This window comes from Acomys russatus, chromosome 31 (assembly GCF_903995435.1).
Source record: "Acomys russatus chromosome 31, mAcoRus1.1, whole genome shotgun sequence".
In the NCBI taxonomy this organism is placed as follows: domain Eukaryota; kingdom Metazoa; phylum Chordata; class Mammalia; order Rodentia; family Muridae; genus Acomys; species Acomys russatus.
The window spans coordinates 2,597,259-2,619,983 of record NC_067167.1 but is presented as its reverse complement, the minus strand read 5'-3'; the positions used below and the strand labels follow the sequence as shown (position 1 = coordinate 2,619,983).

The window sequence follows — 22,725 nt, the reverse complement described above, 5'->3', positions numbered from 1 at the left end:
AGGCCTTGTAGGAGCTCAGCCTGTGTGCTGCCGCCTTCCCACAGTGCCCTCTGACGTCACTGGATGAGATGGCGGTCCAATCACACGCCGATTCCAAAAGGATGTTTCCCAACACAGGATGTTGGGCACAGAGGGTCTGAGGCCTACCCCTTCATGCACAGAGAGGGGGTGGGAGACACCCCAAGTCTTCACCGCCCACCTGTGTCTCTCACCCAGAACCGCATGAAGGAGAGCCTGGCGCTGTTCAGCACGATCCTAGAGCTGCCCTGGTTCAAGAGCACCTCGGTCATCCTCTTCCTCAACAAGACGGACATCCTGGAGGAGAAGATCCACACCTCCCACCTGGCCACATACTTCCCCAGCTTCCAGGGTGAGTTGTTCTAGAACATTCTATATGCCTCCCCAGGGAGAACCTTGTCCAAGGCCCAGCCCTTACTAGGAGTCACTGGAAGCTTCAAAGAGAATAGGATCTGGGTTCCCAGCTTGCCTGCTTCTGATACCGCATGAGTTTCTCCCCCTGTGGAATGGAGATAAAAGTGACCCTCTTTTTATTTTTTATTTATTTATTTATTTATTTATTTATTGAGGCAGGGTTTCTCTGTGTAACCCTGGCAGTCCTGGACTCCCTTTGTAAACCAGGCTGATCTCGAACTCACAGCGATCCACCTGCCTCTGCCTCCTGAATGCTGGGATTAAAGGCCTGTGCCACCACCTCCTGGCTAAGGTGACCCTCTTAGCAAATGTCATTGAATGAGAAAAGATTCTATAAAAAACTATCTCTGGCTCCACCCCTGACCACGCCCTTGCCCCTCACTGGGAGACTCTAGCCTGACCACGCCCCCTGCCTCTCACCGGGGCACTTCACCCTGACCATGCCCTCTGCCCCTAACTGGGGGAAGCCATCCTGACCATGCCCCCTACCCCTCACTGGGGGACTCCACCCTGACCATGCACCCTACCCCTCACTGGGGGATTCCACCCCTGACCACGCCCCCTGCCCCTCACTGGGAGACTCCACCCCAGACCATGTCCCCTGCCCCTCACTGGGAGAGTCCACCCTGACCACACACCCTGCCCTTCACTGGGAGACTCCACCCCTGACCACATCCCTTGCCCCCTCACTGGGGGACTCCACCCCTGACCACGCCCCCTGCTCCTCACAGGGAGGCTCCACCCTGACCACGCCCCCTGCCCCTCACTGGGAGATTCCACCCTGACCACGCCCCTGCCCCCCTCACTGGGCGACTCCACCCTGACCACACCCCCTGCCCTTCACTGGGAGACTCCACCCCTGACCATGCCCCTTGCCCCGCACTGGGAGACTCCACCCCTGACCACGCCCCCTGCCCCTCACTTGGGGATTCTAGGCAGGGGCTATACTGCTCGTTCCCACCCAGGTCCTATATTACAGTTCTAATAGCTCCATCAACTTTCTTTTTTTTTTTTTTTTTTTTTTTTTTTTTTTTGGTTTTTTCGAGACAGGGTTTCTCTGTGTAGCCTTGGCCATCCTGGACTCACTTTGTAGACCAGGCTGGCCTTGAACTCACAGCGATCCGCCTGCCTCTGCCTCCCGAGTGCTGGGATTAAAGGCGCGCGCCACCACGCCCGGCTTACTCCATCAACTTTCTTTCAGTAACATCTGTATTTTATCTCATTTGTGTAATCCTTTAATCCTTTTTTTTTTTTTTTTTTTTTTTTCTGTTTTATTTTTTGAGTCAGGGTTTCTCTGTGTAACTCTGATTGTTCTGGAATTCACTTTGTAGACCAGGCTGGCCTCGAACTCACTGCAATCCACCTGCCTCTGCTTCCCAAGAGCTGGGATTAAAGGCATGCGCCACCACCGCCTGGCTAATGCAGAAATGTATGACACATGTAAACTATATTGGAAACTCCTCTTCCACAAAGCAACTAGCAGGTTGAAACAGCTAGGTGGGGACCACAGTCTCCCCTCCCTCAGACCCTTCCTGTAAGGGAGGCGGTATTTGAGGAGCTGGGGGCTACAGTGCTAGAAGGGTGAGCTTTCTGTTGTTGAGGAGACCATCCCAAGCATCCCAGCTTGAACTGGTCAGTCTGCCTGGTTCATCTATCTAATTCCTTCCTTCCTTCCTTCTTTCTCCCCCCCCCCCCAGACAGGGTCTCTCTGTGTAGCTTTAACTGTCCTAGACTCTCTTTGTAGACCAGGCTGACCTTGAACTCACAGAGATTCTCCAGCTTCTGCCTCCCGAGTGCTGGGATTAAAGGTATGCACCACTGCCCGGCTTCGTTTCCTTTGGAGACGGAGTCTCACTGTGCAGCTCTGGCTGGCCTTCAACTCTGTAGCCCAGGCTGACCTGTGGAACTAACTCAGACCTTCCTCTGCCTCCTGAATGCTGGGATTAAAGTTGCTCCCACTCGGCGCAGCCCAATGCTCAGGGATTTGGGAGGAGCTGAGATTGGTTAGCTGAGTGGTTAGGACCAGCCAGACTCCAAGAAGATGCCTTCTCCTGGGAGTCCCTGCAGTGTTCACTGGGAGTCATCTCACCTTGCCCCTCGCTCCCACATGCTGTGCCTTGCTTCTCTGTGGCTGACTCTGGGTGGCCAGACTTTAACCTAGGTGACAACTGCCTCTCACAAACAAGCCTAAGGGACGTCTGTGCCGCATCCATCACAGTTGATTGAGCAAGCAAGCCAGGGTCACCGAGAGGGGAAGCTGCCCTGCCTAACCTGGGAGCAGGCAGAGGCAAACGCCGTGGGGCCGGGCTCTCTCACTTCCCGTGGCTACTCACACAGAAGGACTGGGCTCAGCGCCCTAAACCAACAGAAGCGTGTATCCTGACAGCTTCAGAGACCCGAGATCCCAAACCGTCACGCACCACACACCGCCCCTCGACCCCGATTCAGGCAATGACTTGCCATGCCAGGCAGATGAGATTCTGGGGGTCACTTTAACATCGGCCCTCACTCAGCTGTGGTCCAGGCTAGCAAGCGAGAGACCCTAGTTTCAATCCGCAGCATTGCCAGGGAATGAATTAAAGTCAGGCGGCGGTGGCGCATGCCTTCAATCCCAGCACTCGGGAGGCAGAGGCAGGCGGATCTCTGCGAGTTTGAGGCCAGCCTGGTCTACAGAGTGAGTCCACGACAGCTAGGGCTACACAGAGAGACCCCGTCTGCCATGGGGAAACAGAAGATTAAAAACTTGAGTCTGGCGCAGTACGCATGCAAGCACGGGCACCTGAGTTCGAATCCCCAGCAACAGAAAGAGTCAGGCATGGTGCGGACGGGAGGATTGCCAGGCAGACCACCTCGTGAGCGCCAGATTCAGTGAGACCCTGCCTCAGCAAAGAACTAGAGCCGAGGTCGCTCTCCACCCCTGCAACTGCAAGTCCACACACAGCCACACAGAGACAAAGGACAGCTCACTCACTGCACTGTGCTCAGATTGATAACCCACTGAGCCTGGCGAGGTGGTGCACAACTTTAATCCCAGCACTCAGGAGGCAGAGGCAGGTGGATCTCTGTGAGTTCGAGGCCAGCCTGGTCTACAGAGCGAGTCCAGGACAGCCAGGGCTACACAGAGAAACCCTGTCTCAGAAAACAAACAAACAAAACAAAAAACCAATTCACTTAAAAATAAAACAAAGCAAGCCCATAGAGTGGATGGTCTCCATTGTGCAGGTGGAGAAACTGAGGCACAGAGCAAGGCAGTCACTGGCTGGCAGTTGCCTACTTGCAGGGCCCCAGCAGGAGACCTGTGCTGTGCTCTGCCAGTCTTTGGCTCATCCCTCCAGACGGGCCTTCTCACTGGACGGTAGCAGGAGTCCCCTGCCTCTGCACCTCTACTCCCAGCACTGAGGTTATAGCTACGTGCAGAGCCACACTCAGCTTTTTACCTGGGCGCTGGGGATTCGAACCCAGGTTCTTAGGCTTGGCAGTAAGCACTCTTATTCCTTGAGCCATGGCCTTTGCCCTGGAAGCAGGATTCGAATCCATACTGTTTGCAGCCAGTTTCCAACCCCCCCTCAGCCCTGTGTGACCTCCTGGTTTCCCAAAGAAGATGGACAATGTCGCAGGAGGTCGCGGGTGGGAACACAGGCACTAAACACCCAGGTCTCTGGACAGTCGCAGAGTTCCCAGCACGACTGCTGGAGGCCCCACCACACCTCAGCCCCCAAGTCCTCAAACTGAGCCACTGCCCCATTTGGGGCCACGTGACCCTTACAAGTTACTCCAAAGATGGCTCGAGTGGCTCAGCCTACCCTTCCCCGCCCTAGAGAAGCGACCCCAGAGCTGTCACAAAGCCCCTGGGTTCAATCTCCAGTGCCACACAAACCCGGCTTGATGCCTCTCACCTACCATCCAGCTCTGGGGAGGTGGAGGCAGGAGGATCAGGAGTTCAAAACCAGCCAGGGCTACAGATTGACCTGAAGGCCAGTCTGTGCTACATAGGGAATCCAGGGTTGTCCTGGGCTATGTAGGGAGCTCGAGGCCAGCCTGGGGTACAAAAAGGAGCCCTCCCGATCCAACTCCCTTTCTGCAGGTCCCCGGAGGGACGCGGAAGCCGCTAAGCGCTTCATCATGGATATGTACGCGCGCGTGTATGCGGGCTGCGCAGAGCCCCACGACGGTGGCAGGAAGGGGTCCCGCGCGCGACGCCTCTTCGCGCACTTCACCTGTGCCACGGACACGCACAGCGTCCGCAGCGTGTTCAGGGACGTGCGGGACTCGGTGCTGGCCCGGTACCTGGACGAGATCAACCTGCTGTGACGCAGGGGGGGGGGGAGAACCCCACGCGGGACGTGCCTGAGGGGCGAGGTCGTGGTGAGGACACAGCGCCGCCTGGCGGCCACGCGTGAAACTGCAGGGCGAGGACTCCCCGGGCCTGGGCAGCCAGCCCCACGGGCGTGTCCCTGCTCCCCACAGGGCCTCCAAGGCCCGAGACCCGTCTGTAATTTATTCCCTCGTTCTCCTTCTAGTTATTAGAGAAAGAACACGAGTCGGCCTATGACCTCCTCCGCCCCACTCGGGAGGCAGAGGCAGGAGGATCTCTGTGGTCCGGGACAGCAAGGGCTACATAGTAAGAGTCTGGGGACCTGTGAGTTCCCAGGGTCCCTGTCCGTCCACCTCCTCCTGTTGGCCTCACTCTGGGGTACGGGTGAAGTGTGGGAGAAAGGGAGGAAGTTCTACTTGCTGTCTATCCGCTTGTACGACCGAGGTGGACTCCAGAAAGATAGATTTTTGACATAGCCACAGTTGTGAGGGGTCCTCAATCCCCAAACTCCACCCCAGGACACTACTCAATGTTGCCCAGTACCAGTGTGTGCTTGGTTCCCCCACGACTTCCGTGGGGCTCACGCCAGCTTATTAAAGGGGAAGCCGAGGCCGGCAAGATGGCTCAGCTGGTGAAGGTGATTGCGGTCCAACCTGCCCACCGAAATTCGGTCCCCCAAAGACGCAGTCCTCCTGGCCCCTCAGGCGTGCATGGTGGGACACGCCTACCCACACAAGTCAATAAATGTCATTGAAAAACCAACAAATAGAGAAATATTGTGCCCAGAGGCAGCATCTCCTTCCTGTGTGTTGTCTCAGCTCTAGGGAGACTGAGGCAGGAGGATTGCTGCTGCTCGGCATCCTCACTGTTAGCCAGGGAGGGTCCATGCTGGGATCAGGGCTTAGTATAGGATAGAGGCTTAGCGAGTCAGTGCCCAGGGCCCTGCTCTGTGTGACATCGGGCCTCACCTGGGTCACCTGGCAGAGCAAGGGCTGCACTCGGCTGGGCTTGGGGCTCAGTCTGAGGTGACCCTGGGGCTCGGCTCCTTGCAGGGTTGTGGTTGCAGCCAGGACCAGGGCACAGTACAGCTGTGTACTGAGGCTGGGATCAGGGCTCAGGACCGTCCTGCCCTGCCCCCTCCTCAGTCTCCGCCCGCAGCTCCTCCCAGGTGCCGCCCCCTGCCCCCCCCTTTCACTTACCCCGACCCTGCCTCCCCATCCCCCCCCACCCCGTGGACAATGACCAGCCACAGGGTCTCCCTGGCCCTGGTCTTCCCCAGGGGACACCAGCTGGTGCTGGTGACACCCCCAGCTGACTCAGACCACGCCTGGCTCAGTACCACCTGCCCTTCCCTCCTAGCAAAGATGAATGCAACCGGCCCTGAACCTACAGGAGCCCCATGCAAGGAGGACTGCCAGGGTAGTTACAGGTGTCCTTGCATGCTGATTAGGCGCCTGCTGTGTTTGGGTGACATTTATTAAGCACTTGCTGTATGTGGGCAAGCATTATTAAATGTCCTGGTTCAGGCAGCAGATTTTTTTTTTTTTTTCCTTCTCGAGACAGGGTCTCTCTGTGTAGCCTTGGCTGTCCTGGACTCACTTTGTAGACCAGGCTGGCCTCAAACTCACAGTGATCCGCCTGCCTCTGCCTCCCAAGTGCTAGGATTAAAGGCATACGCTGCTGCTATAACAATGTGGCGCACACTTATTAAGCACTTTCTGTGTACATACAGCCAACACTGACTAAGCACCTGCTGTGTAACCACTAACCACTAAGCACCAGTGAATGACTCAGAGATAAGGGTGCTTTGCGGCCAAGCTTGCCAACCCAAGTTCGGTTCTGGGTGGGACTCACACGGTGGAAGGAGAGAGCTGACTCCTGCACGTTGCCCTCTGACCTCTGCACCCGACTGACACATGTACATCCCTACAGCCAATAAATAAATAAATTTAACAAACGTTTGAAAGAATCCGTTAAGCACCTGCTGCGCACGGGTGGTCCTTGATAGATTTGGGTAACATTCATCAAGGCCTGGCTGCTGTATACAAGTGACAAACGTTTATGAAGTACTTTCTGTGTACGGTTGACAAGCATTTATTAAGCGCCTGCTTGTACATGAGCATGCTTGGAACAGTTGGGCACAAGGTGGTGGGTAGAGTGGGTCTTGGGATGGGGCAGGTGTCAGCCAGTGCCCACTGTCCCGTTCTAACGCCCCACCGGGTGCACTGCTGCCCATCCTCAGGACAGGAGGGACACTTGGGCAAGGGCAGGGGTGCCTGGAGCCCCCAGAGTCACCTCAACCGTTGGTCGGGATGCCCCTCCCTGCCCTGGCCTCACCCCCCCCCGCCCCCCCCCCGCCCACTCTGGGGCACCTTGAGCATAACAGGAAATTTCAAAGAACAGGAAACCCAGGCCATGCTGCTACTCCACCCTGCCGGGGCGGGGGGACCTCTCTCAGTCTGTCCCCCGGGGAAGGCATGAACACCAGCACCTGGTCCACGCCGGTGACCCCGGAGTCCTGTCACCGGCTGGCGGCCAGCGGTCACAGCCTCCTAATTGTGCTGCACTATAACCACAGTGGCCGGCTGGCTGGCCGCGGGGGCCCTGAGGATGGTGGCGGGCTGGGGATGCTGAGGGGCCCGTCCGTGGCGGCCGGCTGCCTGGTGGTGCTGGAGAACGCTATGGTGCTGGCCGCCATAGCCACCCACATGCGATCGCGCCGCTGGGTGTTCTACTGCTTGCTGAACATCACGCTGAGCGACCTGCTCACGGGCCTGGCCTATGTGGTCAACGTGCTGCTGTCGGGGACGCGCACCTTCCAGCTGTCACCCGCGCACTGGTTCCTGAGGGAGGGCCTGCTCTTCATGGCGCTGGCCGCGTCCACCTTCAGCCTGCTCTTCACGGCCGGCGAGCGCTTCGCCACCATGGTGCGGGTGGCCGAGAGTGGGGCCACCAAGACCAGCCGTGTGTACGGCTGCATCGGCCTGTGCTGGCTGCTGGCGGCCACCCTGGGCCTGCTGCCCCTGCTGGGCTGGAACTGTGTGTGTGCCTTCCCGCGCTGCTCCAGCTTGCTGCCCCTCTACTCCAAGGGCTACGTGCTCTTCTGCGTGGTGGTCTTCGCCCTCATCCTGGTAGCGATCCTGAGCCTCTACGGGGCCATCTTTCAGGTGGTCCGGGCCAACGGGCAGAAGTCCCCGCGTCCCCTGGCCCGACGCAAGGCCCGCAGGCTGCTCAACACCGTGCTGATGATCTCGGTGGCCTTCGTGGTGTGCTGGGGTCCCCTGTTCGGTCTTCTCCTGGCAGACATCTTTGGTTCCAACATCTGGGCCCAGGAGTACCTGCGGGGCATGGATTGGATCCTGGCCCTGGCTGTGCTTAATTCGGCCATCAATCCCCTCATCTATTCGTTCCGCAGCCGCGAGGTACAGCGCGCCATCCTGGCCTTCCTGTGCTGTGGCTGTCTCTGGCTAGGCCTGCGAGGTCCTGGAGACTGCCTGACCCGGATCACGGAGGCTCAGTCCGGGGTGTCCACCACGGACAGCTCTCTGAGGCCCAGGGACAGTTTTCGGACTTCCCGGTCACTCAGCTTCAAGATGCGAGAGCCGCTGTCCAGCGTTTCCAGTATCCGCAGCACCTAGCGCTTGGACCAGCCAGTCGCCCGCAGTGTGCAAGGGAGGGGACATAAGGCCCTCCCCCAGAGAGGTGAGAAAGGACTGCGCACGACGATCCTGGCTGGATGATTTCGGGAGCATGCCAGCAGACCCCGGGGGGTGCGGGGGCTTCCATGGAACCACCCCACGCTCGATGTTTGGCAGAAGATTGGCGGGAGCTAGTGAGCCAGTAGGTTCTGGGCCTCGGTGGGTGGGGGAAGGGCGCCCCAAGCAGTGGAAGGGGACTCGTCATGTCTGAGTTCACACACAGGCCATGGCCTTGTGGCTCTGTGGTGGTCCACTCGTGTGTGTGCGTGTGTGTATGTGTGTGCGCGTGCGTGTGTGTGCGTGCGTGCGTGCGTGCGTGTGTGTGTGTGTGTGTGTGTGTGTGTGTGTTGGAGCTCAGGGCTCCTGTAACGACTCTTCTTGTCACATCCAGCGGGGCACAGTGCTTTAAGGGTGTGCTGGGAGGGGAGACACCCGCACTGTTTGTCTGAGATGTCTCAAGTACGACAGGTGGATCTGGGAGGACATCTGTGCCTCTCCTTAGTGACTTCCCCATTGGGGCAGCAGCTCCCACTCCCCCACCCCCACCCCCGTGGCCTCCCTTCTCCAGTTAAGTCTCTCTGCCTCTGTGTGGGGAGGGTGGGCCCGTGCTCGCCCCCGCCCCCACCCCCACCGCAGGTCTGGGGCAATCTTGACTGGCCCTGTAATCCCCGCGGCCTCACCCTTCCGGCTCTGAACCGTGGTGAGGCGCTTTGACGGGACCCTACTGTGCGATAGCACAGCTGCCAGCCATGCACGGCTGCGGAAAATGTCATTAAAACGAATGAAACCCACACGTTCGGTTCCTTGGTGTATGTTAGAGTCCCACTGGTCACTATTGGAAGGACAGCAGTGACTGTCACTCGGTTCTGGATGGGAGAAGCTCAAGGTTCTGGGCTCATGTGTATTGACTTTTCTACACTTTCAGCTTGGCTAGGCCGTTGCATTGGTGCTAAGCATAGGGCCTGGTATACAGCTGGCATCCATTCATTGCAGACTAATCACGGCGCGTGGGGGGGGGCAGGGGCAGGGCCAGTAGTCTGGGTGTTAGAATCCACTTTCTCACCTAAGGCAGATGCCAAGGCCATCAGATTCATCCCTGAGTGCTCCACAAGCTGGGAGCACCTACTGTATACCTCACTCAAAGTCAGCTCACACCAGTTTGTATACTGAATTCTTAGTTGTTCAGTCTTTTCTTCCTTCCTTTCTTTCTTTCTCTTTTCCTCTTTCTTTCTTTCTTTTTTTTTTTTTTTTTCGAGACAGGGTTTCTCTGTGTAGCCTTGACTGTCCTACTCTCGCTTTGTAGACCAGGCTGGTCTGAAACTCAAAGCAATCCACCTGCCTCTGCTTCCCTAGTTCTGGGATTAAAGGCAAGTGTCACCACTCCTGGCCAATCTTTTATTTCTGTTTTTTAAAAAAGATTTATTTATTTTATTTATAGCATATGAGTGCTTTATCTGCAGAAGGGGGCATCAGATCACATAACAGATGGTTGTGAGCCACCATGTGGTTGCTGGGAATTGAACTCAGGACCTCTGGAAGAGCAGGTGGCACTCTTTTTTTTTTTTTTTTTTTGTTTTTCAAGACAGGGTTTCTCTGTGTAGCCTTGGCTGTCCTGAACTCACTTTGTAGACCAGGCTGGCCTCGAACTCACAGTGATCCGCCTGCCTCTGCCTCCCGAGTGCTGGGATTAAAGGCGTGCGCCACCACGCCCGGCTTTTTTGTTTTTTTTTTTTTTTTTTTTGGTAGGTGGCACTCTTAACCACTGAGCCATCTCTCTAGCTGCAATCTTTTATTTCTTATTTATCTTATTTCTAGAGGCGTAAGTGACATATGATTTTAATTCACACCTTAACTTTACCCGAATCACCAGGTCCATAGCAATATTGGATGTTCTGAAATTAGGGATTGTTGTTGTTGTTTGTTTGTTTGTTTTTCGAGACAGGGTCTCTCTGTGTATCCTTGGCTGTCCTGGACTCACTTTGTAGACCAGGCTGGCCTTGAACTCACAGCGATCCGCCTGCCTCTGCCTCCCGGGTGCTGGGATTAAAGGCGTGGGCCACAACGCCCAGCTCTGAAATTAGATTTGAATTTGCAATAGGCAAACCAAAAATTTTAGGTTAAATATGTCCCCAAAATAAACAGGAATAATAAAGACCTCCCACCATCAAACTAGTCCCGCTACCTTCATCTCAGTCTCCCCACTGCCATTAAAGCCTGCTCCAGTTTCGCCTTACTGTAACCTTACCACCTGCTTGAATATTGTTTCTTTATTTATTTTTAAACCATCTTTTCATTCATTCACTTCAAAATCCTTCAAAATCCTGTAGACCACATACTGGGTGCCACGTCTTGTGATGGGGCTCTCGGCACCTTCATGGTCAAATACGAGGCCTCATTTTCACACCTTTTTAGCACATTTTAACCCTCTTTTCTTTCAGAGACCACAGAACTACTTCAGTTCTCATCATCCTTTGTGCTTACCCAATAGGACTACAATTCCCAGGAGAGTCAAGGTACCGGGGGCACTTTCTCTTTTCTCCCTACTTCCTTCCGGGTCGGAAGGTCACGTCCTGCATTTTTTTTATTTATTTTTGAGTCTTTGATTTTAACGACGCCAAACACAGGCCTTAAGCAAGACTTACTGGAAGTTGTTTTTATTTTTTTTTAAAACAATCGGTGTTTTGCGACTTGGATTTTATGAGTTTCATAGCGGTAGGCTGTCCCCCATAGTTTCGTTCTGGGAGCGCCATAGTGGTACTACAACTCCCAGCGTCCTCCACGCGCAAGGACCGCTACTGCTCCCTAGAGGTTGTTGCTCGAGTCTCAGTGTGCCTACAACTTTCAGCATTACCCGACGGGGGCTCGCTCCCAGAGAAGACTACACTTCCCAGCAGGCAGCGCGGCAGTCAGGGCCATCCGCAACGCTGCCCAAAGGACCCTTGGGCGAGCGCAGGCTGTCCGTGGCTCTGCCCGAAGGACCTCAGCGGTCGCCCATGCCGAGCTGAGTCCGCGGAGCCGCGGCCGCTTCCCGTCGCCGTCCGCCGCCGCCGGCTTTGCGGCTCGCCGCCCGCCGGGATGCTGGAGGAAGCGGGCGAGGTGCTGGAGAACGTGCTGAAGGCGTCATGCCTGCCGCTAGGCTTCATCGTCTTCCTGCCCGCCGTGCTGCTGCTCGTGGCGCCGCCGCTGCCCGCCGCCGACGCCGCGCACGAGTTCACCGTGTACCGCATGCAGCAGTACGACCTGCAGGGCCAGCCATACGGTGAGCGACCCCTGACCTCGTCTCCTGTCGCCGCCTTCTCTCCCACCGCCACACCGGTCCCCCCAGTCACTGCGATCCTCTCACTGTCATGCCGAGGACTCCCGACTGTTACCCCGATTTCCCCACTGACATACTGATCTCGTTCCTGGCAACCCCACCCTCACCCTGTCCCAGACCGCCTGCTGTCACACTGACTCCTGTCACCCCATCCCATCTTCGCTACCCTGATTCCTGCCTCTCCTCGATCCCCTGTCACTCTGATCCCTCTGTCACTGGTTGCCCCCAGACCTCTCAGGCCTGCCTCTGCGCCCCAGGCCTGCTTTTTGGGGTCCCTGGGACCTTGATTCCCACAGCACCACCTTTTCACCTTTTTGCTCTGTTCCCCACCCCATGTCAGGGTTCCCTGGGGGTCAGTGTCCCCACACCTAGGTGCTGGGTTTCTCAAAGCCTGCTTTCCTGCTTGTGGTATCAGGCCTTCCAGAACCTTCTGGTCTTTGTTTTGCCTTCTAGTCTTGATACTCAGAATGTTTCTGAACGTCAGTTGCCCAGCCCCCCAGCATGTGGGCCAGCCTGGGTCTCTTTACCCGGGCCACTCCACATGGATCCTATGTGCCTTTGTGCTCGGAATTATTCACTTTATCTTTAAAGCAGTGTTGCCACATCAGGAGTCATGTGGCTGCCCCATCTTGGAGGGGTCCACGCGGAGGAGGTCAAGTGGCTGCCCTAGCACCTTGCAGGGTCCTTCCTGGCACCCAGAGCATGCTAGAGTGAGGGTCTCATCCTAGTCCAGGTCCACAGGGCCAGGAGTAGGTGGCCAGGCACCCCCCGTGTGGTTAGCACTTGCTTGTAGTTCTTTGTGGCCTAGCACCTTCTCAAGTAACACCTGCTAAGCTGTCCACTGTGGGGTTCCACTGTGTGGCCGGGGAACACCCCCACAAAGCCACATAAAGCCAGTGGTCACTTGAGCTCCTACTACAGTTGTTCCGGAGCCTTCCATGGTCCAGAGGGCAGTCAGTTCTAGGTCACTCGTCCTCCTAACTGCCACACACACCTACCGCCCCTTGGGTGGGCTAGCCTGTGAATGAGCTCATGTTTGCAGGGGACCATATGCGTGACTTGTGGCATTTTTACCCATCCTTGGCTGGATATGAACTAGTGGGCTCCTGCGTCCTGTCTGCACCCCTGGGGACCCGTGATGGGACAGCCAGCCAGAGCAGGTCCTGAAAAACCCTGGGCATAAATCCCTTGGGCTCCCCTCAGCCTCGGCCTGCTCCCTAGCATCACCACGGCTCCCCTTACCCAACTTCCCCTGGGTTTTGTTGAGAAATAAATGATTCTGATGGGAAACGAGGCTTGTGGGGTGTGACCAAGGCCACCATCCCTCCTGTTGTGGACTCTGGCCTCCTCAGGACTTACCTTCTTGGCATAGTGGAGTTTGGGACAGGACTTCGGCATCCTGTCATTCTCCCGAGTGGCTCAGTGGCCCTGAGGCTCAGCTGCACCTCTTGAGCCAACCAATGAGGCGTGGCCTCCCTGCTGGTTGTGGATAAAGTTTTATGGGCACACAGTCACTGACACCAACCGAGCTGAGCAGCCAGCAACGGAGAGGCGCATGTTGACTATGCCTGCACCTGCCGTCATGGCATGCCTGAGCTGACCCTGCTGTCCTCAGGGGGTGGGGCTGTGACCCTGGCTAGCCACGGTTCAAGTCACAGGGCCCTGGCCTCCCTCTTGTTCTGGGGAGTCTTGGGGACTGGTGCTGGTTAGCACTGCCGACTGGGGCTCTGTGTCACATCCCCACAGAGAACAGAGTACCATGTGTCCTGCCATAGCCCATAGCCTTCTAGGGGACACTGTGGGGACCTGGGGGAAGTGCTGGTGTCTAATCAACAGGTTGAAGAGTGTTGCCTCTCCCTGGAAGGAGTAGAATTTTTATGGGGTGCCTGGCCTGTGGTGGCTTCTAGGAAAGTTCCTAGCGGCCCCCTGCCCCATTCCCACCTCTGAGATTCTGTAGTCCCGGTGAGTAGGCTCAGGACCTCAGCTAGCCCTGGGTCTGAGGCTCCCTGTGGGCCAAAGTGACGGCCATTTTTATCTTAGTGAACCACAGGGTCTCAGCCTATGAGCATCAGGTCCTCATCCAGGTCTCTGGGGCGCAGTTTACCCCACATGGTTGCGATGAACTGTCCCAGACCCAGCCATTGTGTGCCTTCGACATTTGGTCCTTTGTTTTTGTTTTGTTTTTCGAGACAGGGTTTCTCTGTGATAGCTTTGGCTGTCCTAGACTCACTTTGTAGACCAGGCTGGCCTTGAACTCACAGTGATCCACCTGCCTCTGCCTCCCAAGTGCTGGGATTAAAGGCGTGCACCACCACGCCCGGCCGACATTTGGTCCTTTGATGAAGGAGGATTTCATGGTAGTTTCTGTGTCAGTGTCCAGGTGACCACCCTGGAGACCCCAGCAGGATCGAGTCCCCTACAGTCTGTGCAGTCACTCTCTAAGGGTGCTGGCTGCCATCCCTCTTGTGAGAGTTGAACATTTATGAAGCACCTGCTGTATGCTGTGCCGCCCAGCCTGCCTGTAAGTGGGTCTCAGAACCCAGAGGACTCCACTTCCTGGAGGGGGCTGCTTGCTGTGGCACCATCGGTCCATGCGGTTCACCTTAGTTTGAGACCCCTCGGTCCATCTGGGCCTCCCATGGTCATGAGGCAGGTGTGGGGGAACTGGATGGAGTCGTGGAGGCCAACGGCTGGGCTGTGATGGGTACAGGGGCCCCAGTCATGATGCCATGACCCCACGCCCCCCACAGGCACACGGAATGCGGTGCTCAACACGGAGGCGCGCACAGTGGACGCGGACGTGCTGAGCCGCCGATGCGTGCTGATGCGCCTGCTGGATTTCTCCTATGAGCACTACCAGAAGGCTCTGCGACAGTCAGCGGGCGCCGTGGTCATCATCCTGCCCCGTGCCATGGCTGCCGTGCCCCAGGACGTTGTCCGGGTGAGCCTGTGTCACAGTCGCCATCCCTGCCCCTCAGGTTGCGTCTGCTGTGTGTCCTTGGGCACTTGCTTTACCTTTCTGAGCCCCGCAGAAGGTGGTTTGTCCCAGGGACACTGGACTGAGTCCTCCATCTTTATTATGGGAGCTGAGATGGGGAGATGCTCTGGGTCGGCCGCCGTTTCCTGAGCGCATGTGTCCCCACAGCAATTCATGGAGATTGAGCCTGAGATGCTGGCCATGGAGACTGTGGTGCCCGTGTACTTTGCTGTGGAGGACGAGGCCCTGCTGTCCATCTACGAGCAGACGCAGGCCGCCTCTGCCTCACAGGGCTCAGCGTCAGCCGCTGAAGTGCTGCTCCACACGGCCACGGCCAACGGTTTCCAGATGGTGACCAGCGGAGCTCAGAGCCAGGCAGTGAGCGACTGGCTGATCACCAGTGTGGAGGTGAGCCCCACCTCGCCATTCCTAAGGCTGCCCCAGGTCTTCTGCACAGGCCGCGCCCTGATTTCAGAGCTCCAGTCCCCCCTCCGCCTCACGTGGGAGGTGGCGGTAACCAACCAAGGAACTTTATTTACTTCAGGCTGGAGGTGGGGCTCAGTGCGCCACGCTTGCCGGGATCACTGAGGCCGGGCTCCAGCCGCAGCACATAGCCAGGTGTGGTCACACAGGCCTAGAAGGCTGAGGCAGGCGGGTCAGGAGTGCAGGGCCGTCCTGAGCTACATAGTGAGTTCAAGGCTGGCCTTGGGATGTAAGAGACCATGTTTTAATAACCAGAAAAGGACACCGCAGTTTTTTAGTTTTGGGGCCAGGGCTGTTCTGAGTCTGGCCTGTGAGGAAGCTGCGGGTGAGTGGGAGGCCTGCCCAGGCTGCAGACCCAGTGCACACTGCGTGGTCATCTGCAGCATCCCACAACTCCTGTGAAGGTAAGATGGACAGGCTGTCACTTAGTCATGTGAAGGGTCCTGGGGACTTGGCCTCTGCAGTCTCACTCTACAGCCCCTTCCTGGGCCAAGCAATTTGTGTGCTTGTCCATTGGAGGGCCACGCAGCATGGCCACACCAGTGTTTGGGTTCTAGAAGCCTCTGCATTGTTCCCCCGAGGGACAGGGTTGAGGGGACAGTCAAGCTATGTGTGCTGCCAGTGCCTTCTCCTGGTGTCAAAACTCACAGCACAGCAGGGTGACCCTTAGGAGCCACAGCCAAGCTGTCCTGGGCATCTGGGGTCCATCGCTGTCTCTTTGCAGGGACGGCTGACGGGGCTGGGAGGTGAGGACCTCCCCACCATTGTCATTGTGGCTCACTACGACGCCTTTGGGGTGGCCCCGGTAAGTACCCCAGTACACAGGACCAGGGACACACAGACACAGCAGGCCAGTGGCTGCCAACTGCCCATGGCCCTTTTTTGTTTGTTTTGAGATAGCCTCTCTGCAGCTCTGGCTGTCCTGGAACTTAGAGAAATCCCCCTGCCTCAGCCTCACAAGTATTGGGGTTAAAGGTGTGGCCCACTGGGTCTCCCTTCTAATTGTTTGTGCCCTGTGGCTCTGGCACTGAGCGTGTGGGCCTGCAGGAGGCGTGACTTATGGGTCTTTTGCCCACAGTGGCTGTCTCTGGGCGCTGACTCCAACGGGAGTGGCATCTCTGTGCTGCTGGAGCTGGCTCGCCTATTCTCGCGTCTCTACACGTACAAGCGCACACATGCAGCGTGAGTGCCACCGTGGGGGATGGTCCAGCCACCCCTAGGGAAGTGTCTGAGCCAGTGTCTCCCCTTTGTGCTGTGACACTCCTGAGTGGTGCTCTGTGGGGAGACTGGGGCCCGGAGCAGCATCACTGGTCTCCACCCAGTTGGTACTCAGCAGTTGTTACAGTCACACATGTCTCAGGTGCCGTACAGGCTTGGCTGTGGGTCTGGTCACGTGAGAGTGGTTTCAGCCTTTGTGAGCTGAGGCACACAGGGTGGCCCCAGGCCTCCTCATGGTCACAGGGTGCCACCCCAGCGCGCCCTCACCCTGTCCTGGCTGGCTTTGCAGCCCTGTGTGACAGTGGCCAGTCAGCGATACAGGTCAGGGACAACCTGGGCTCAGTGACCTGGCTTTGGTTCCCAGGAAGGTGAGGGTGTAGGGCACCTGTGAGATCTGAGGACCGTACAGCTAAGTTGTGTGTCAGCCAGCCCTTGGCATCTGGGAGCGTGGGCAGTCTGAGTTCCTTCCTCTGTGTGAGGTTGAGTCCTCAGCTGCCTCCCCTGGGGCCCCTGCAGCATCTGGGGACATGTGTGGCTGTCAGAGTTGGGGAGCCCCTATTCTGGGGTGGTGGGATGTCACCTGGTTGTGGGTCTGGAGAGACGAGGGTCCCCAGCATCCCGTTGGTAACCTGTAATGCCCTCGTGACCTGTGCACCTGCAGGTACAACCTCCTGTTCTTCGCCTCCGGAGGGGGCAAGTTCAACTACCAGGGCACCAAGCGCTGGCTGGAGGACAGCCTGGACCACACAGGTGGGCGGGGCCTGGGAGCCGACTGATGGGCGGGTCTGGGTTTGGTGGGCAGGGCTTTGCCCCTCTGACACTTCCACTCCCACCCACAGACTCTAGCCTGCTGCAGGACAACGTGGCCTTTGTGCTGTGCCTGGACACCGTGGGACGTGGGAGCCACCTGCGCTTGCATGTGTCCAAGCCGCCACGGGAGGGGACACTTCAGCATGCCTTCCTGCGGGAGCTGGAGACGGTCGCTGCGCACCAGTTCCCCGACGTCAGCTTCTCCATGGTGCACAAGAAGATCAACCTAGCGGACGACTTGCTGGCCTGGGAGCACGAGCGCTTCGCCATCCGCAGGCTGCCCGCCTTCACGCTGTCACACCTGGAGAGCCACCGCGCGGGGCCGCGCAGCAGCATCATGGATGTGCGGTAAGCGAGACTGGCCGGAGACCATGGCCTCGGCCTTCTGTGGGGGGCGGCGCCTGGGATTCTGTGGAGTTCTCGGGTTCCCTTTAGAGCACCGGGGGATGGGGTGGGGTGGGGGTGGAGTGAGAGTGGGGCCTGTAGCCATTAGCAGGGGCTTCCTTATGGGAGACAAGCCACTTTCTAGATATTTCCTGGGTAGGAGCAGCTTCTAGAACAGAACTTGTGATGTCCTGTATATCAGATGTTTACATTAAGATTCATAGCCGAGCGTGGTGGCGCACGCCTTTAACCTTAAGAAAGAAAATGTCAGTTATGAAGTAGCAACAAACTTGGGGATCAGGACATCACGAGGAGCTATGTTAAAGGGTCACAGCATTAGCAAGGTTGGGAACCACTGCTCTAGAACCTTCCATAGGGGCACCTTTTGGTAGAGCGGCTTTCAGAACCCACGAGGGGGGGCACCTTCTAGAACCTTCTAGAGCCTTCAAGTCAGGTGGTGGTGGTGCATGCCTTTAATCTCAGCACTAGGTAGAAGCAGGTGGATTTCCATGAGTTTGAGGCCAACCTGGTCTACAAAAGCGAGTACAGGATAGCCAGGGCTGCACACAGAAACCCTGTCTCAAAAAACAACAAAAAAACAGTCTCTCAGCCGGGCGTGGTGGCGCACGCCTTTAATCCCAGCACTTGGGAGGCAGAGGCAGGCGGATCGCTGTGAGTTCGAGGCCAGCCTGGTCTACAAAGTGAGTTCAGGACAGCCAAGGCTACACAGAGAAACCCTGTCTCGAAAAACCAAAAAAAAAAAAAACAAAAAAAAAAAACAGTCTCTCATGGAGGTGGGGGAAGAGTGGTGACATCTTCCTGGACAGTCCCTGGAGTTCCCTTCTAGAACTTTCTGTAGCAAACACTTTCTAGAGCCCTCTTTAAGGGCCACCTTTTAGCACCTTCCCAGGAGAGAACGTTTTGGGTGTGGCATAAGCTGATGACCTCTTTGAGGAGAAACAGAGCCGTCTTCTAGAGGTCACATGGCCTGACCATGGCTGGATGACTTCATGGCACAGGGCGGGGGTGTAGGAAGGCCACCCGCCAGTCACACACCTGGAAGCTAACAGTGAGGAGCAGGGGCCCTAGGACTCAAGTCAGGCTGGCTGCTGGGTTGAAGGAAGGTTGGATGCTCACCCCAAAAGGGACCCTTGTGTGGCTGTTCCCTGTGGGGCGTCCTGGGCCCTGCAGGTACTGTGATATCTCCATACCATGGCAGTGACACCCCCCACCACATTGGACCGTGGCTGCCTTGGGTGGAGACCTTGGTCAGACACACTCAGCCCCTGTGACCAGCTCCTCAGAGGCACTAGGGACTGCTTGCCCTGCCTGAGAAGCCTGTCCCTGTGTCCCCAAGGTCCCGGGTGGACTCCAAGACCCTGACTCGAAACACACGGATCATCGCTGAGGCCCTGACACGGGTCATCTACAACCTGACAGAGAAGGTAAGCCATGTGGTCCCTGCCCTGCCCGTGTGGTACACACAGCCCAGTGGGCCACCTCACACCCTGCCCCTCCCTCTACAGGGGACACCCCCAGACATGCCGGTGTTCACGGAGCAGATGGTAAAGTGTGGGGCATTGGGTGGGACCCCAGGAACCACTGCTGTGACCCCGGTGTGACCCCAGCTTGCTACACCCCAGCAGGTCCAGCAGGAGCAGCTAGACTCAGTGATGGACTGGCTCACCAACCAGCCGCGGGCAGCCCAGCTGCTGGACAAGGATGGCACGTTCCTGAGCACACTGCAGCACTTCCTGAGCCGCTACCTGAAGGACGTGCGCCAGCACCACGTGAAGGCCGACAAGCGGTGAGCAGCTGCTGCCCAGCTGGGGCGACGTGGGTCCAAAGCAGGCTGCGGCACAGCATGGGTGCCCAGCCTGGCAAGTTTCTAGTTCCCTTCTTAGCTATTTCAAAATGTTTCGCTTTCTGAGTTGAGTGCTTTTTTAAAAAAATTTTTGTTTTTTCAGACAGGGTCTCTCTGTGTAGCCCTGGCTGTCCTGGACTCACTCTGTAGACCAGGCTGGCCTCGAACTCACAGAGATCCACCTGCCTCTGCCTCCCGAGTGCTGGGATTACAGGTGTGTGCCACTGCGCCCAGATGAATCGAGTGCCTTTTTTTTTTTAAAGTTATTTATTTATACAGTATTCTGCACACACACCAGAAGAGGGCACCAGATCTCAGTATAGATGGTTGTGAGCCAACATATATGTGGTTGCTGGGAATTGAACTTAGGACCTCTGGAAGAACAGACAGTGCTCTTAACCTCTGAGCCATCTCTCCAGCCCCTGGATTGAGCTCTAGATCTATAGTCTGGGCAAGCCTCAAACCTGTCATGCTCCTGTGTCAGCTTCCCAAGTGCTGCAACCCCAGCGTAGTTGTCTGAGGCGTCTGCTGTCTCTGCAGGGACCCCGAGTTCGTCTTTTACGACCAGCTGAAGCAGGTGATGAGCGCGTACAGGTGAGTGCTGGGCCAGAGCCAGGGGACCGCAGTCTGCGGGATGGCCGTTGTGCCTTCCCTGACCCCACGGGCTGTCCCTCAGGGTCAAGCCAGCCATCTTTGACCTGCTGCTTGCCGTGTGCATTGGGGCGTACCTCGGCATGGCGTACACGGCCGTCCAGGTGAGCTGCTGTGCTGGGCTCTGGGTGGGGGTGGGGCGGCTCTGGTGTCCCCGTCTCCTCACACGTTGTGTCCCCCACCAGCACTTCCACGTGCTGTACAAGACGGTGCAGAAACTGCTGCTCAAGGCCAAGATGCAGTGACAGCCACTGTGCACAGGCGGCTCAGGAGGGACTGGCCCAGGCACCCATAGCGCCAGACCGAACCACAGAGGGTTTTGATGGGTCACTAGGACACCAGGAAGCCTCTCCTGGTCCATTTCCTTGAACTTCTCTGGAGGAGAGCCTGGCCCACCCACAGATGAGCTCACTGGGACTGAACAGTGGCCCGGGCCACGTGCACTGAAGGGCCACACGTCAGTGCTGGCTTCCCCAGTGGCCGGGTCCCAGCAGCTTGCCCCGTGCGTCTCCCTGTTCCTCCCCACACCCCCGCCCTGCCTGTTGTCACTTCGGCCACCACTGGACCCACCTGGTCCCCCAGCTGGATCTGAGCCGCCCGGGATTCCGGCCTCCACATCCCCTCCCTTCTTGCAAGTGTCCCTTTTCCCTTGGTCCAGGTGCTGGTGACAGGGCAAGAATTAGCCCTTGGTCGGGTAGCGTGCAGCCCTGAGATCTCCCTACCTTCCCCATCTCGTCCTCCACCTCAGTGTCCTGCCTGTGATGTGTGGCTCCCTGGGGAGCCAGCTCCTCTGTCACAGCGTCTGATAGAACAGCTAGGCCCAGCACAGCCCTGGGTGTCCCCACCACCAGGACAGCTTTGGGAGAGAGGGCGGGAGGAGACATCTGTGCTGGCAGTCGACCTCAGGGACCCCACAGTGAATTGATTCCATAGCAATATGACCCAGGCGGTGTCAGGCTAGGAGGGCCCCCAGCCCACTGCAGGCCGCCTCTGCCCTGCCACAGCACCGTGGGAGGGGTCAGCTGCTGCCCTGGCCCTGGGCACGGCCACCTGCTGCCCGACTGTGCCCTGGGTCCAGCCCCCTCTCTACTCCTGTCCTGGCAGCTGGTTACGGGTCTGAGGCCAGTGCCACCCTGCCTGCCATCGGAAAAGTCACAGTGCATGTGCCGCCTCCCTCTGTTCTGACAGGTCATGGGGGAGGGTGACAGTTGATGGCTAGGGTGGCTGGGGGTCTGCAGTTGGCGGGTTACAAAATAAAAGCCATATTGAAGGACCTCGCCTGCAAGTGTCCTGGGGAGTGTCTGCTGTCCCAGGCTCGTGGGCACACCACCGCAGGCCCTGCCTGTCACCTCGGGTCCTTCAGCAAAGACTGCTTCTTGGTACTGTAGGCTCTCTGTGGCAGAGACGTTGGGGACATGACCCATGGGGCCCAGCTTCCCCCCTGCCAAGCTCACGCCAGGGCCCTGTTCCTCCTGAGAGCTGGGCAGGTGTGGGTCTAGCTCGGCACAAGTCTTTGTCTTACAATAGCTGTCAGCAGCAAAAGCTCAGTTGCTGCTGCGCGGATGGCGGCCTGTCCACTCAGCTCGCAAGAGGATTGCTTCCTCACCTTTGACCACCCAAGGGGGACACACCCAGACCACAGGCACTCGGAGCTGGGTCTCTTCCTTCTGTTTTTGTGATCACGGAGCCTGGAAAAATGGGGGGTCTGAATTCAGGCAGAGGATGGTGGCGGGGGTTCAGATCTTGATGCTCAGCTCTTAAGTCCAACATGGAGGTGGGGACACTTTAACCAAAGGTCCCTGGGGGCTTGGGGCTGTTAAGGATCTGCACTGAGATCCTGCCTGTGCCAGGATCCAGGCTTCAGAGGCTGCACTTGCAAGTGTTGCCCCACACCACTACCATCACATGCCAACTTGCGATAGAGGCTCTCCTCTGTGAGGCCTGGGGAATCAAGCTCAGCTGGTCAGGCTTGGCAGCAAGCACCATTGCCCACTGAGCCCTCTTGTCCGCCCTCTGTCTTATCCTTTAAGTTAGCTTCTGAGCTCAGCCAGGCTCTGGCCTTGGCCTTCTGCTACTCAGGGTTAGGGTGCCTCTGCCACCCCTGCTTCTGAGGGAGGGTGCCACTGTGTATTCTTAGCTGGCATTGTAGCAATCCTCCTGCCTCAGCTTTCTAAGAGCTAGAGTGACAGGCAGGCCTATACTACACTGACTACATAGGCTGGCCATGGTGGCACATGACTGTCATTCTGGCACTTGAGCTGAAGGTAGGAGGATCAGTTCTAGGTCATCCTTGGCTACATGGTGAATTTGGGGCCAGCCTGTGCTACATGAGACCCAGCTTCAAAAACTAAATAAGAAAGAGGTTGTGAATCACTGGCAACCATAGGGGCCTGTACTGGGCTGCACGGGTGGACACTGGTGACACAGCTGGTCCCAACCTATGTCCTCAGGGAACGGTGGCCAGGTGACAGATGGGTGCCAGATCTGAATCCTGAGAGGAAAGTGGCCCTTCCCACCCCTTCATTGATCTCAGTCAGGGTCTCACTGTTGGGAGAGAGTTTGTCCTCTGGGAGCCTA

The 22,725-nt window shown here is 57.3% G+C and overlaps 3 protein-coding genes across 5 annotated transcripts in view; all 3 read left to right on the top strand.

The window, feature by feature from the left end:
• Positions 1-4,746, top strand: part of Gna15 (G protein subunit alpha 15) — a 29,096-nt gene extending 24,350 nt beyond the window's left edge. For both annotated transcript variants that reach the window (XM_051172848.1, XM_051172847.1), the window contains exons 6-7: positions 217-370; positions 4,517-4,746. In XM_051172848.1, the coding sequence (XP_051028805.1) occupies positions 217-370; positions 4,517-4,743 (381 nt within the window). In that variant the 3' untranslated portion in view covers positions 4,744-4,746. The remainder of the gene's footprint in view (positions 1-216; positions 371-4,516) is intronic.
• Positions 4,747-7,183: 2,437 nt separating this feature from the next.
• On the top strand, positions 7,184-8,474 carry S1pr4 (sphingosine-1-phosphate receptor 4). The gene has a single exon (XM_051172910.1). The coding sequence runs from the start codon at positions 7,225-7,227 to the stop codon at positions 8,383-8,385; it is 1,161 nt and encodes a 386-aa protein (XP_051028867.1). The 5' UTR covers positions 7,184-7,224; the 3' UTR covers positions 8,386-8,474.
• Positions 8,475-11,403: 2,929 nt separating this feature from the next.
• Ncln (nicalin) lies at positions 11,404-20,741 on the top strand. Of its 2 annotated transcripts, none has more exons than XM_051139620.1 (13): positions 11,404-11,704; positions 14,512-14,702; positions 14,907-15,146; positions 15,946-16,026; positions 16,300-16,403; positions 17,101-17,189; positions 17,279-17,597; positions 18,991-19,078; positions 19,160-19,198; positions 19,280-19,440; positions 20,038-20,091; positions 20,174-20,252; positions 20,334-20,741. In XM_051139620.1, the coding sequence occupies exons 1-13, from the start codon at positions 11,521-11,523 to the stop codon at positions 20,391-20,393; spliced, it is 1,689 nt and encodes a 562-aa protein (XP_050995577.1). In that variant the 5' UTR covers positions 11,404-11,520; the 3' UTR covers positions 20,394-20,741. The 2 variants fall into 2 exon arrangements, with proteins under 2 accessions (XP_050995577.1, XP_050995576.1); XM_051139619.1 differs by having other exon boundaries at positions 19,277-19,440.
• Positions 20,742-22,725: the final 1,984 nt, after the last annotated feature.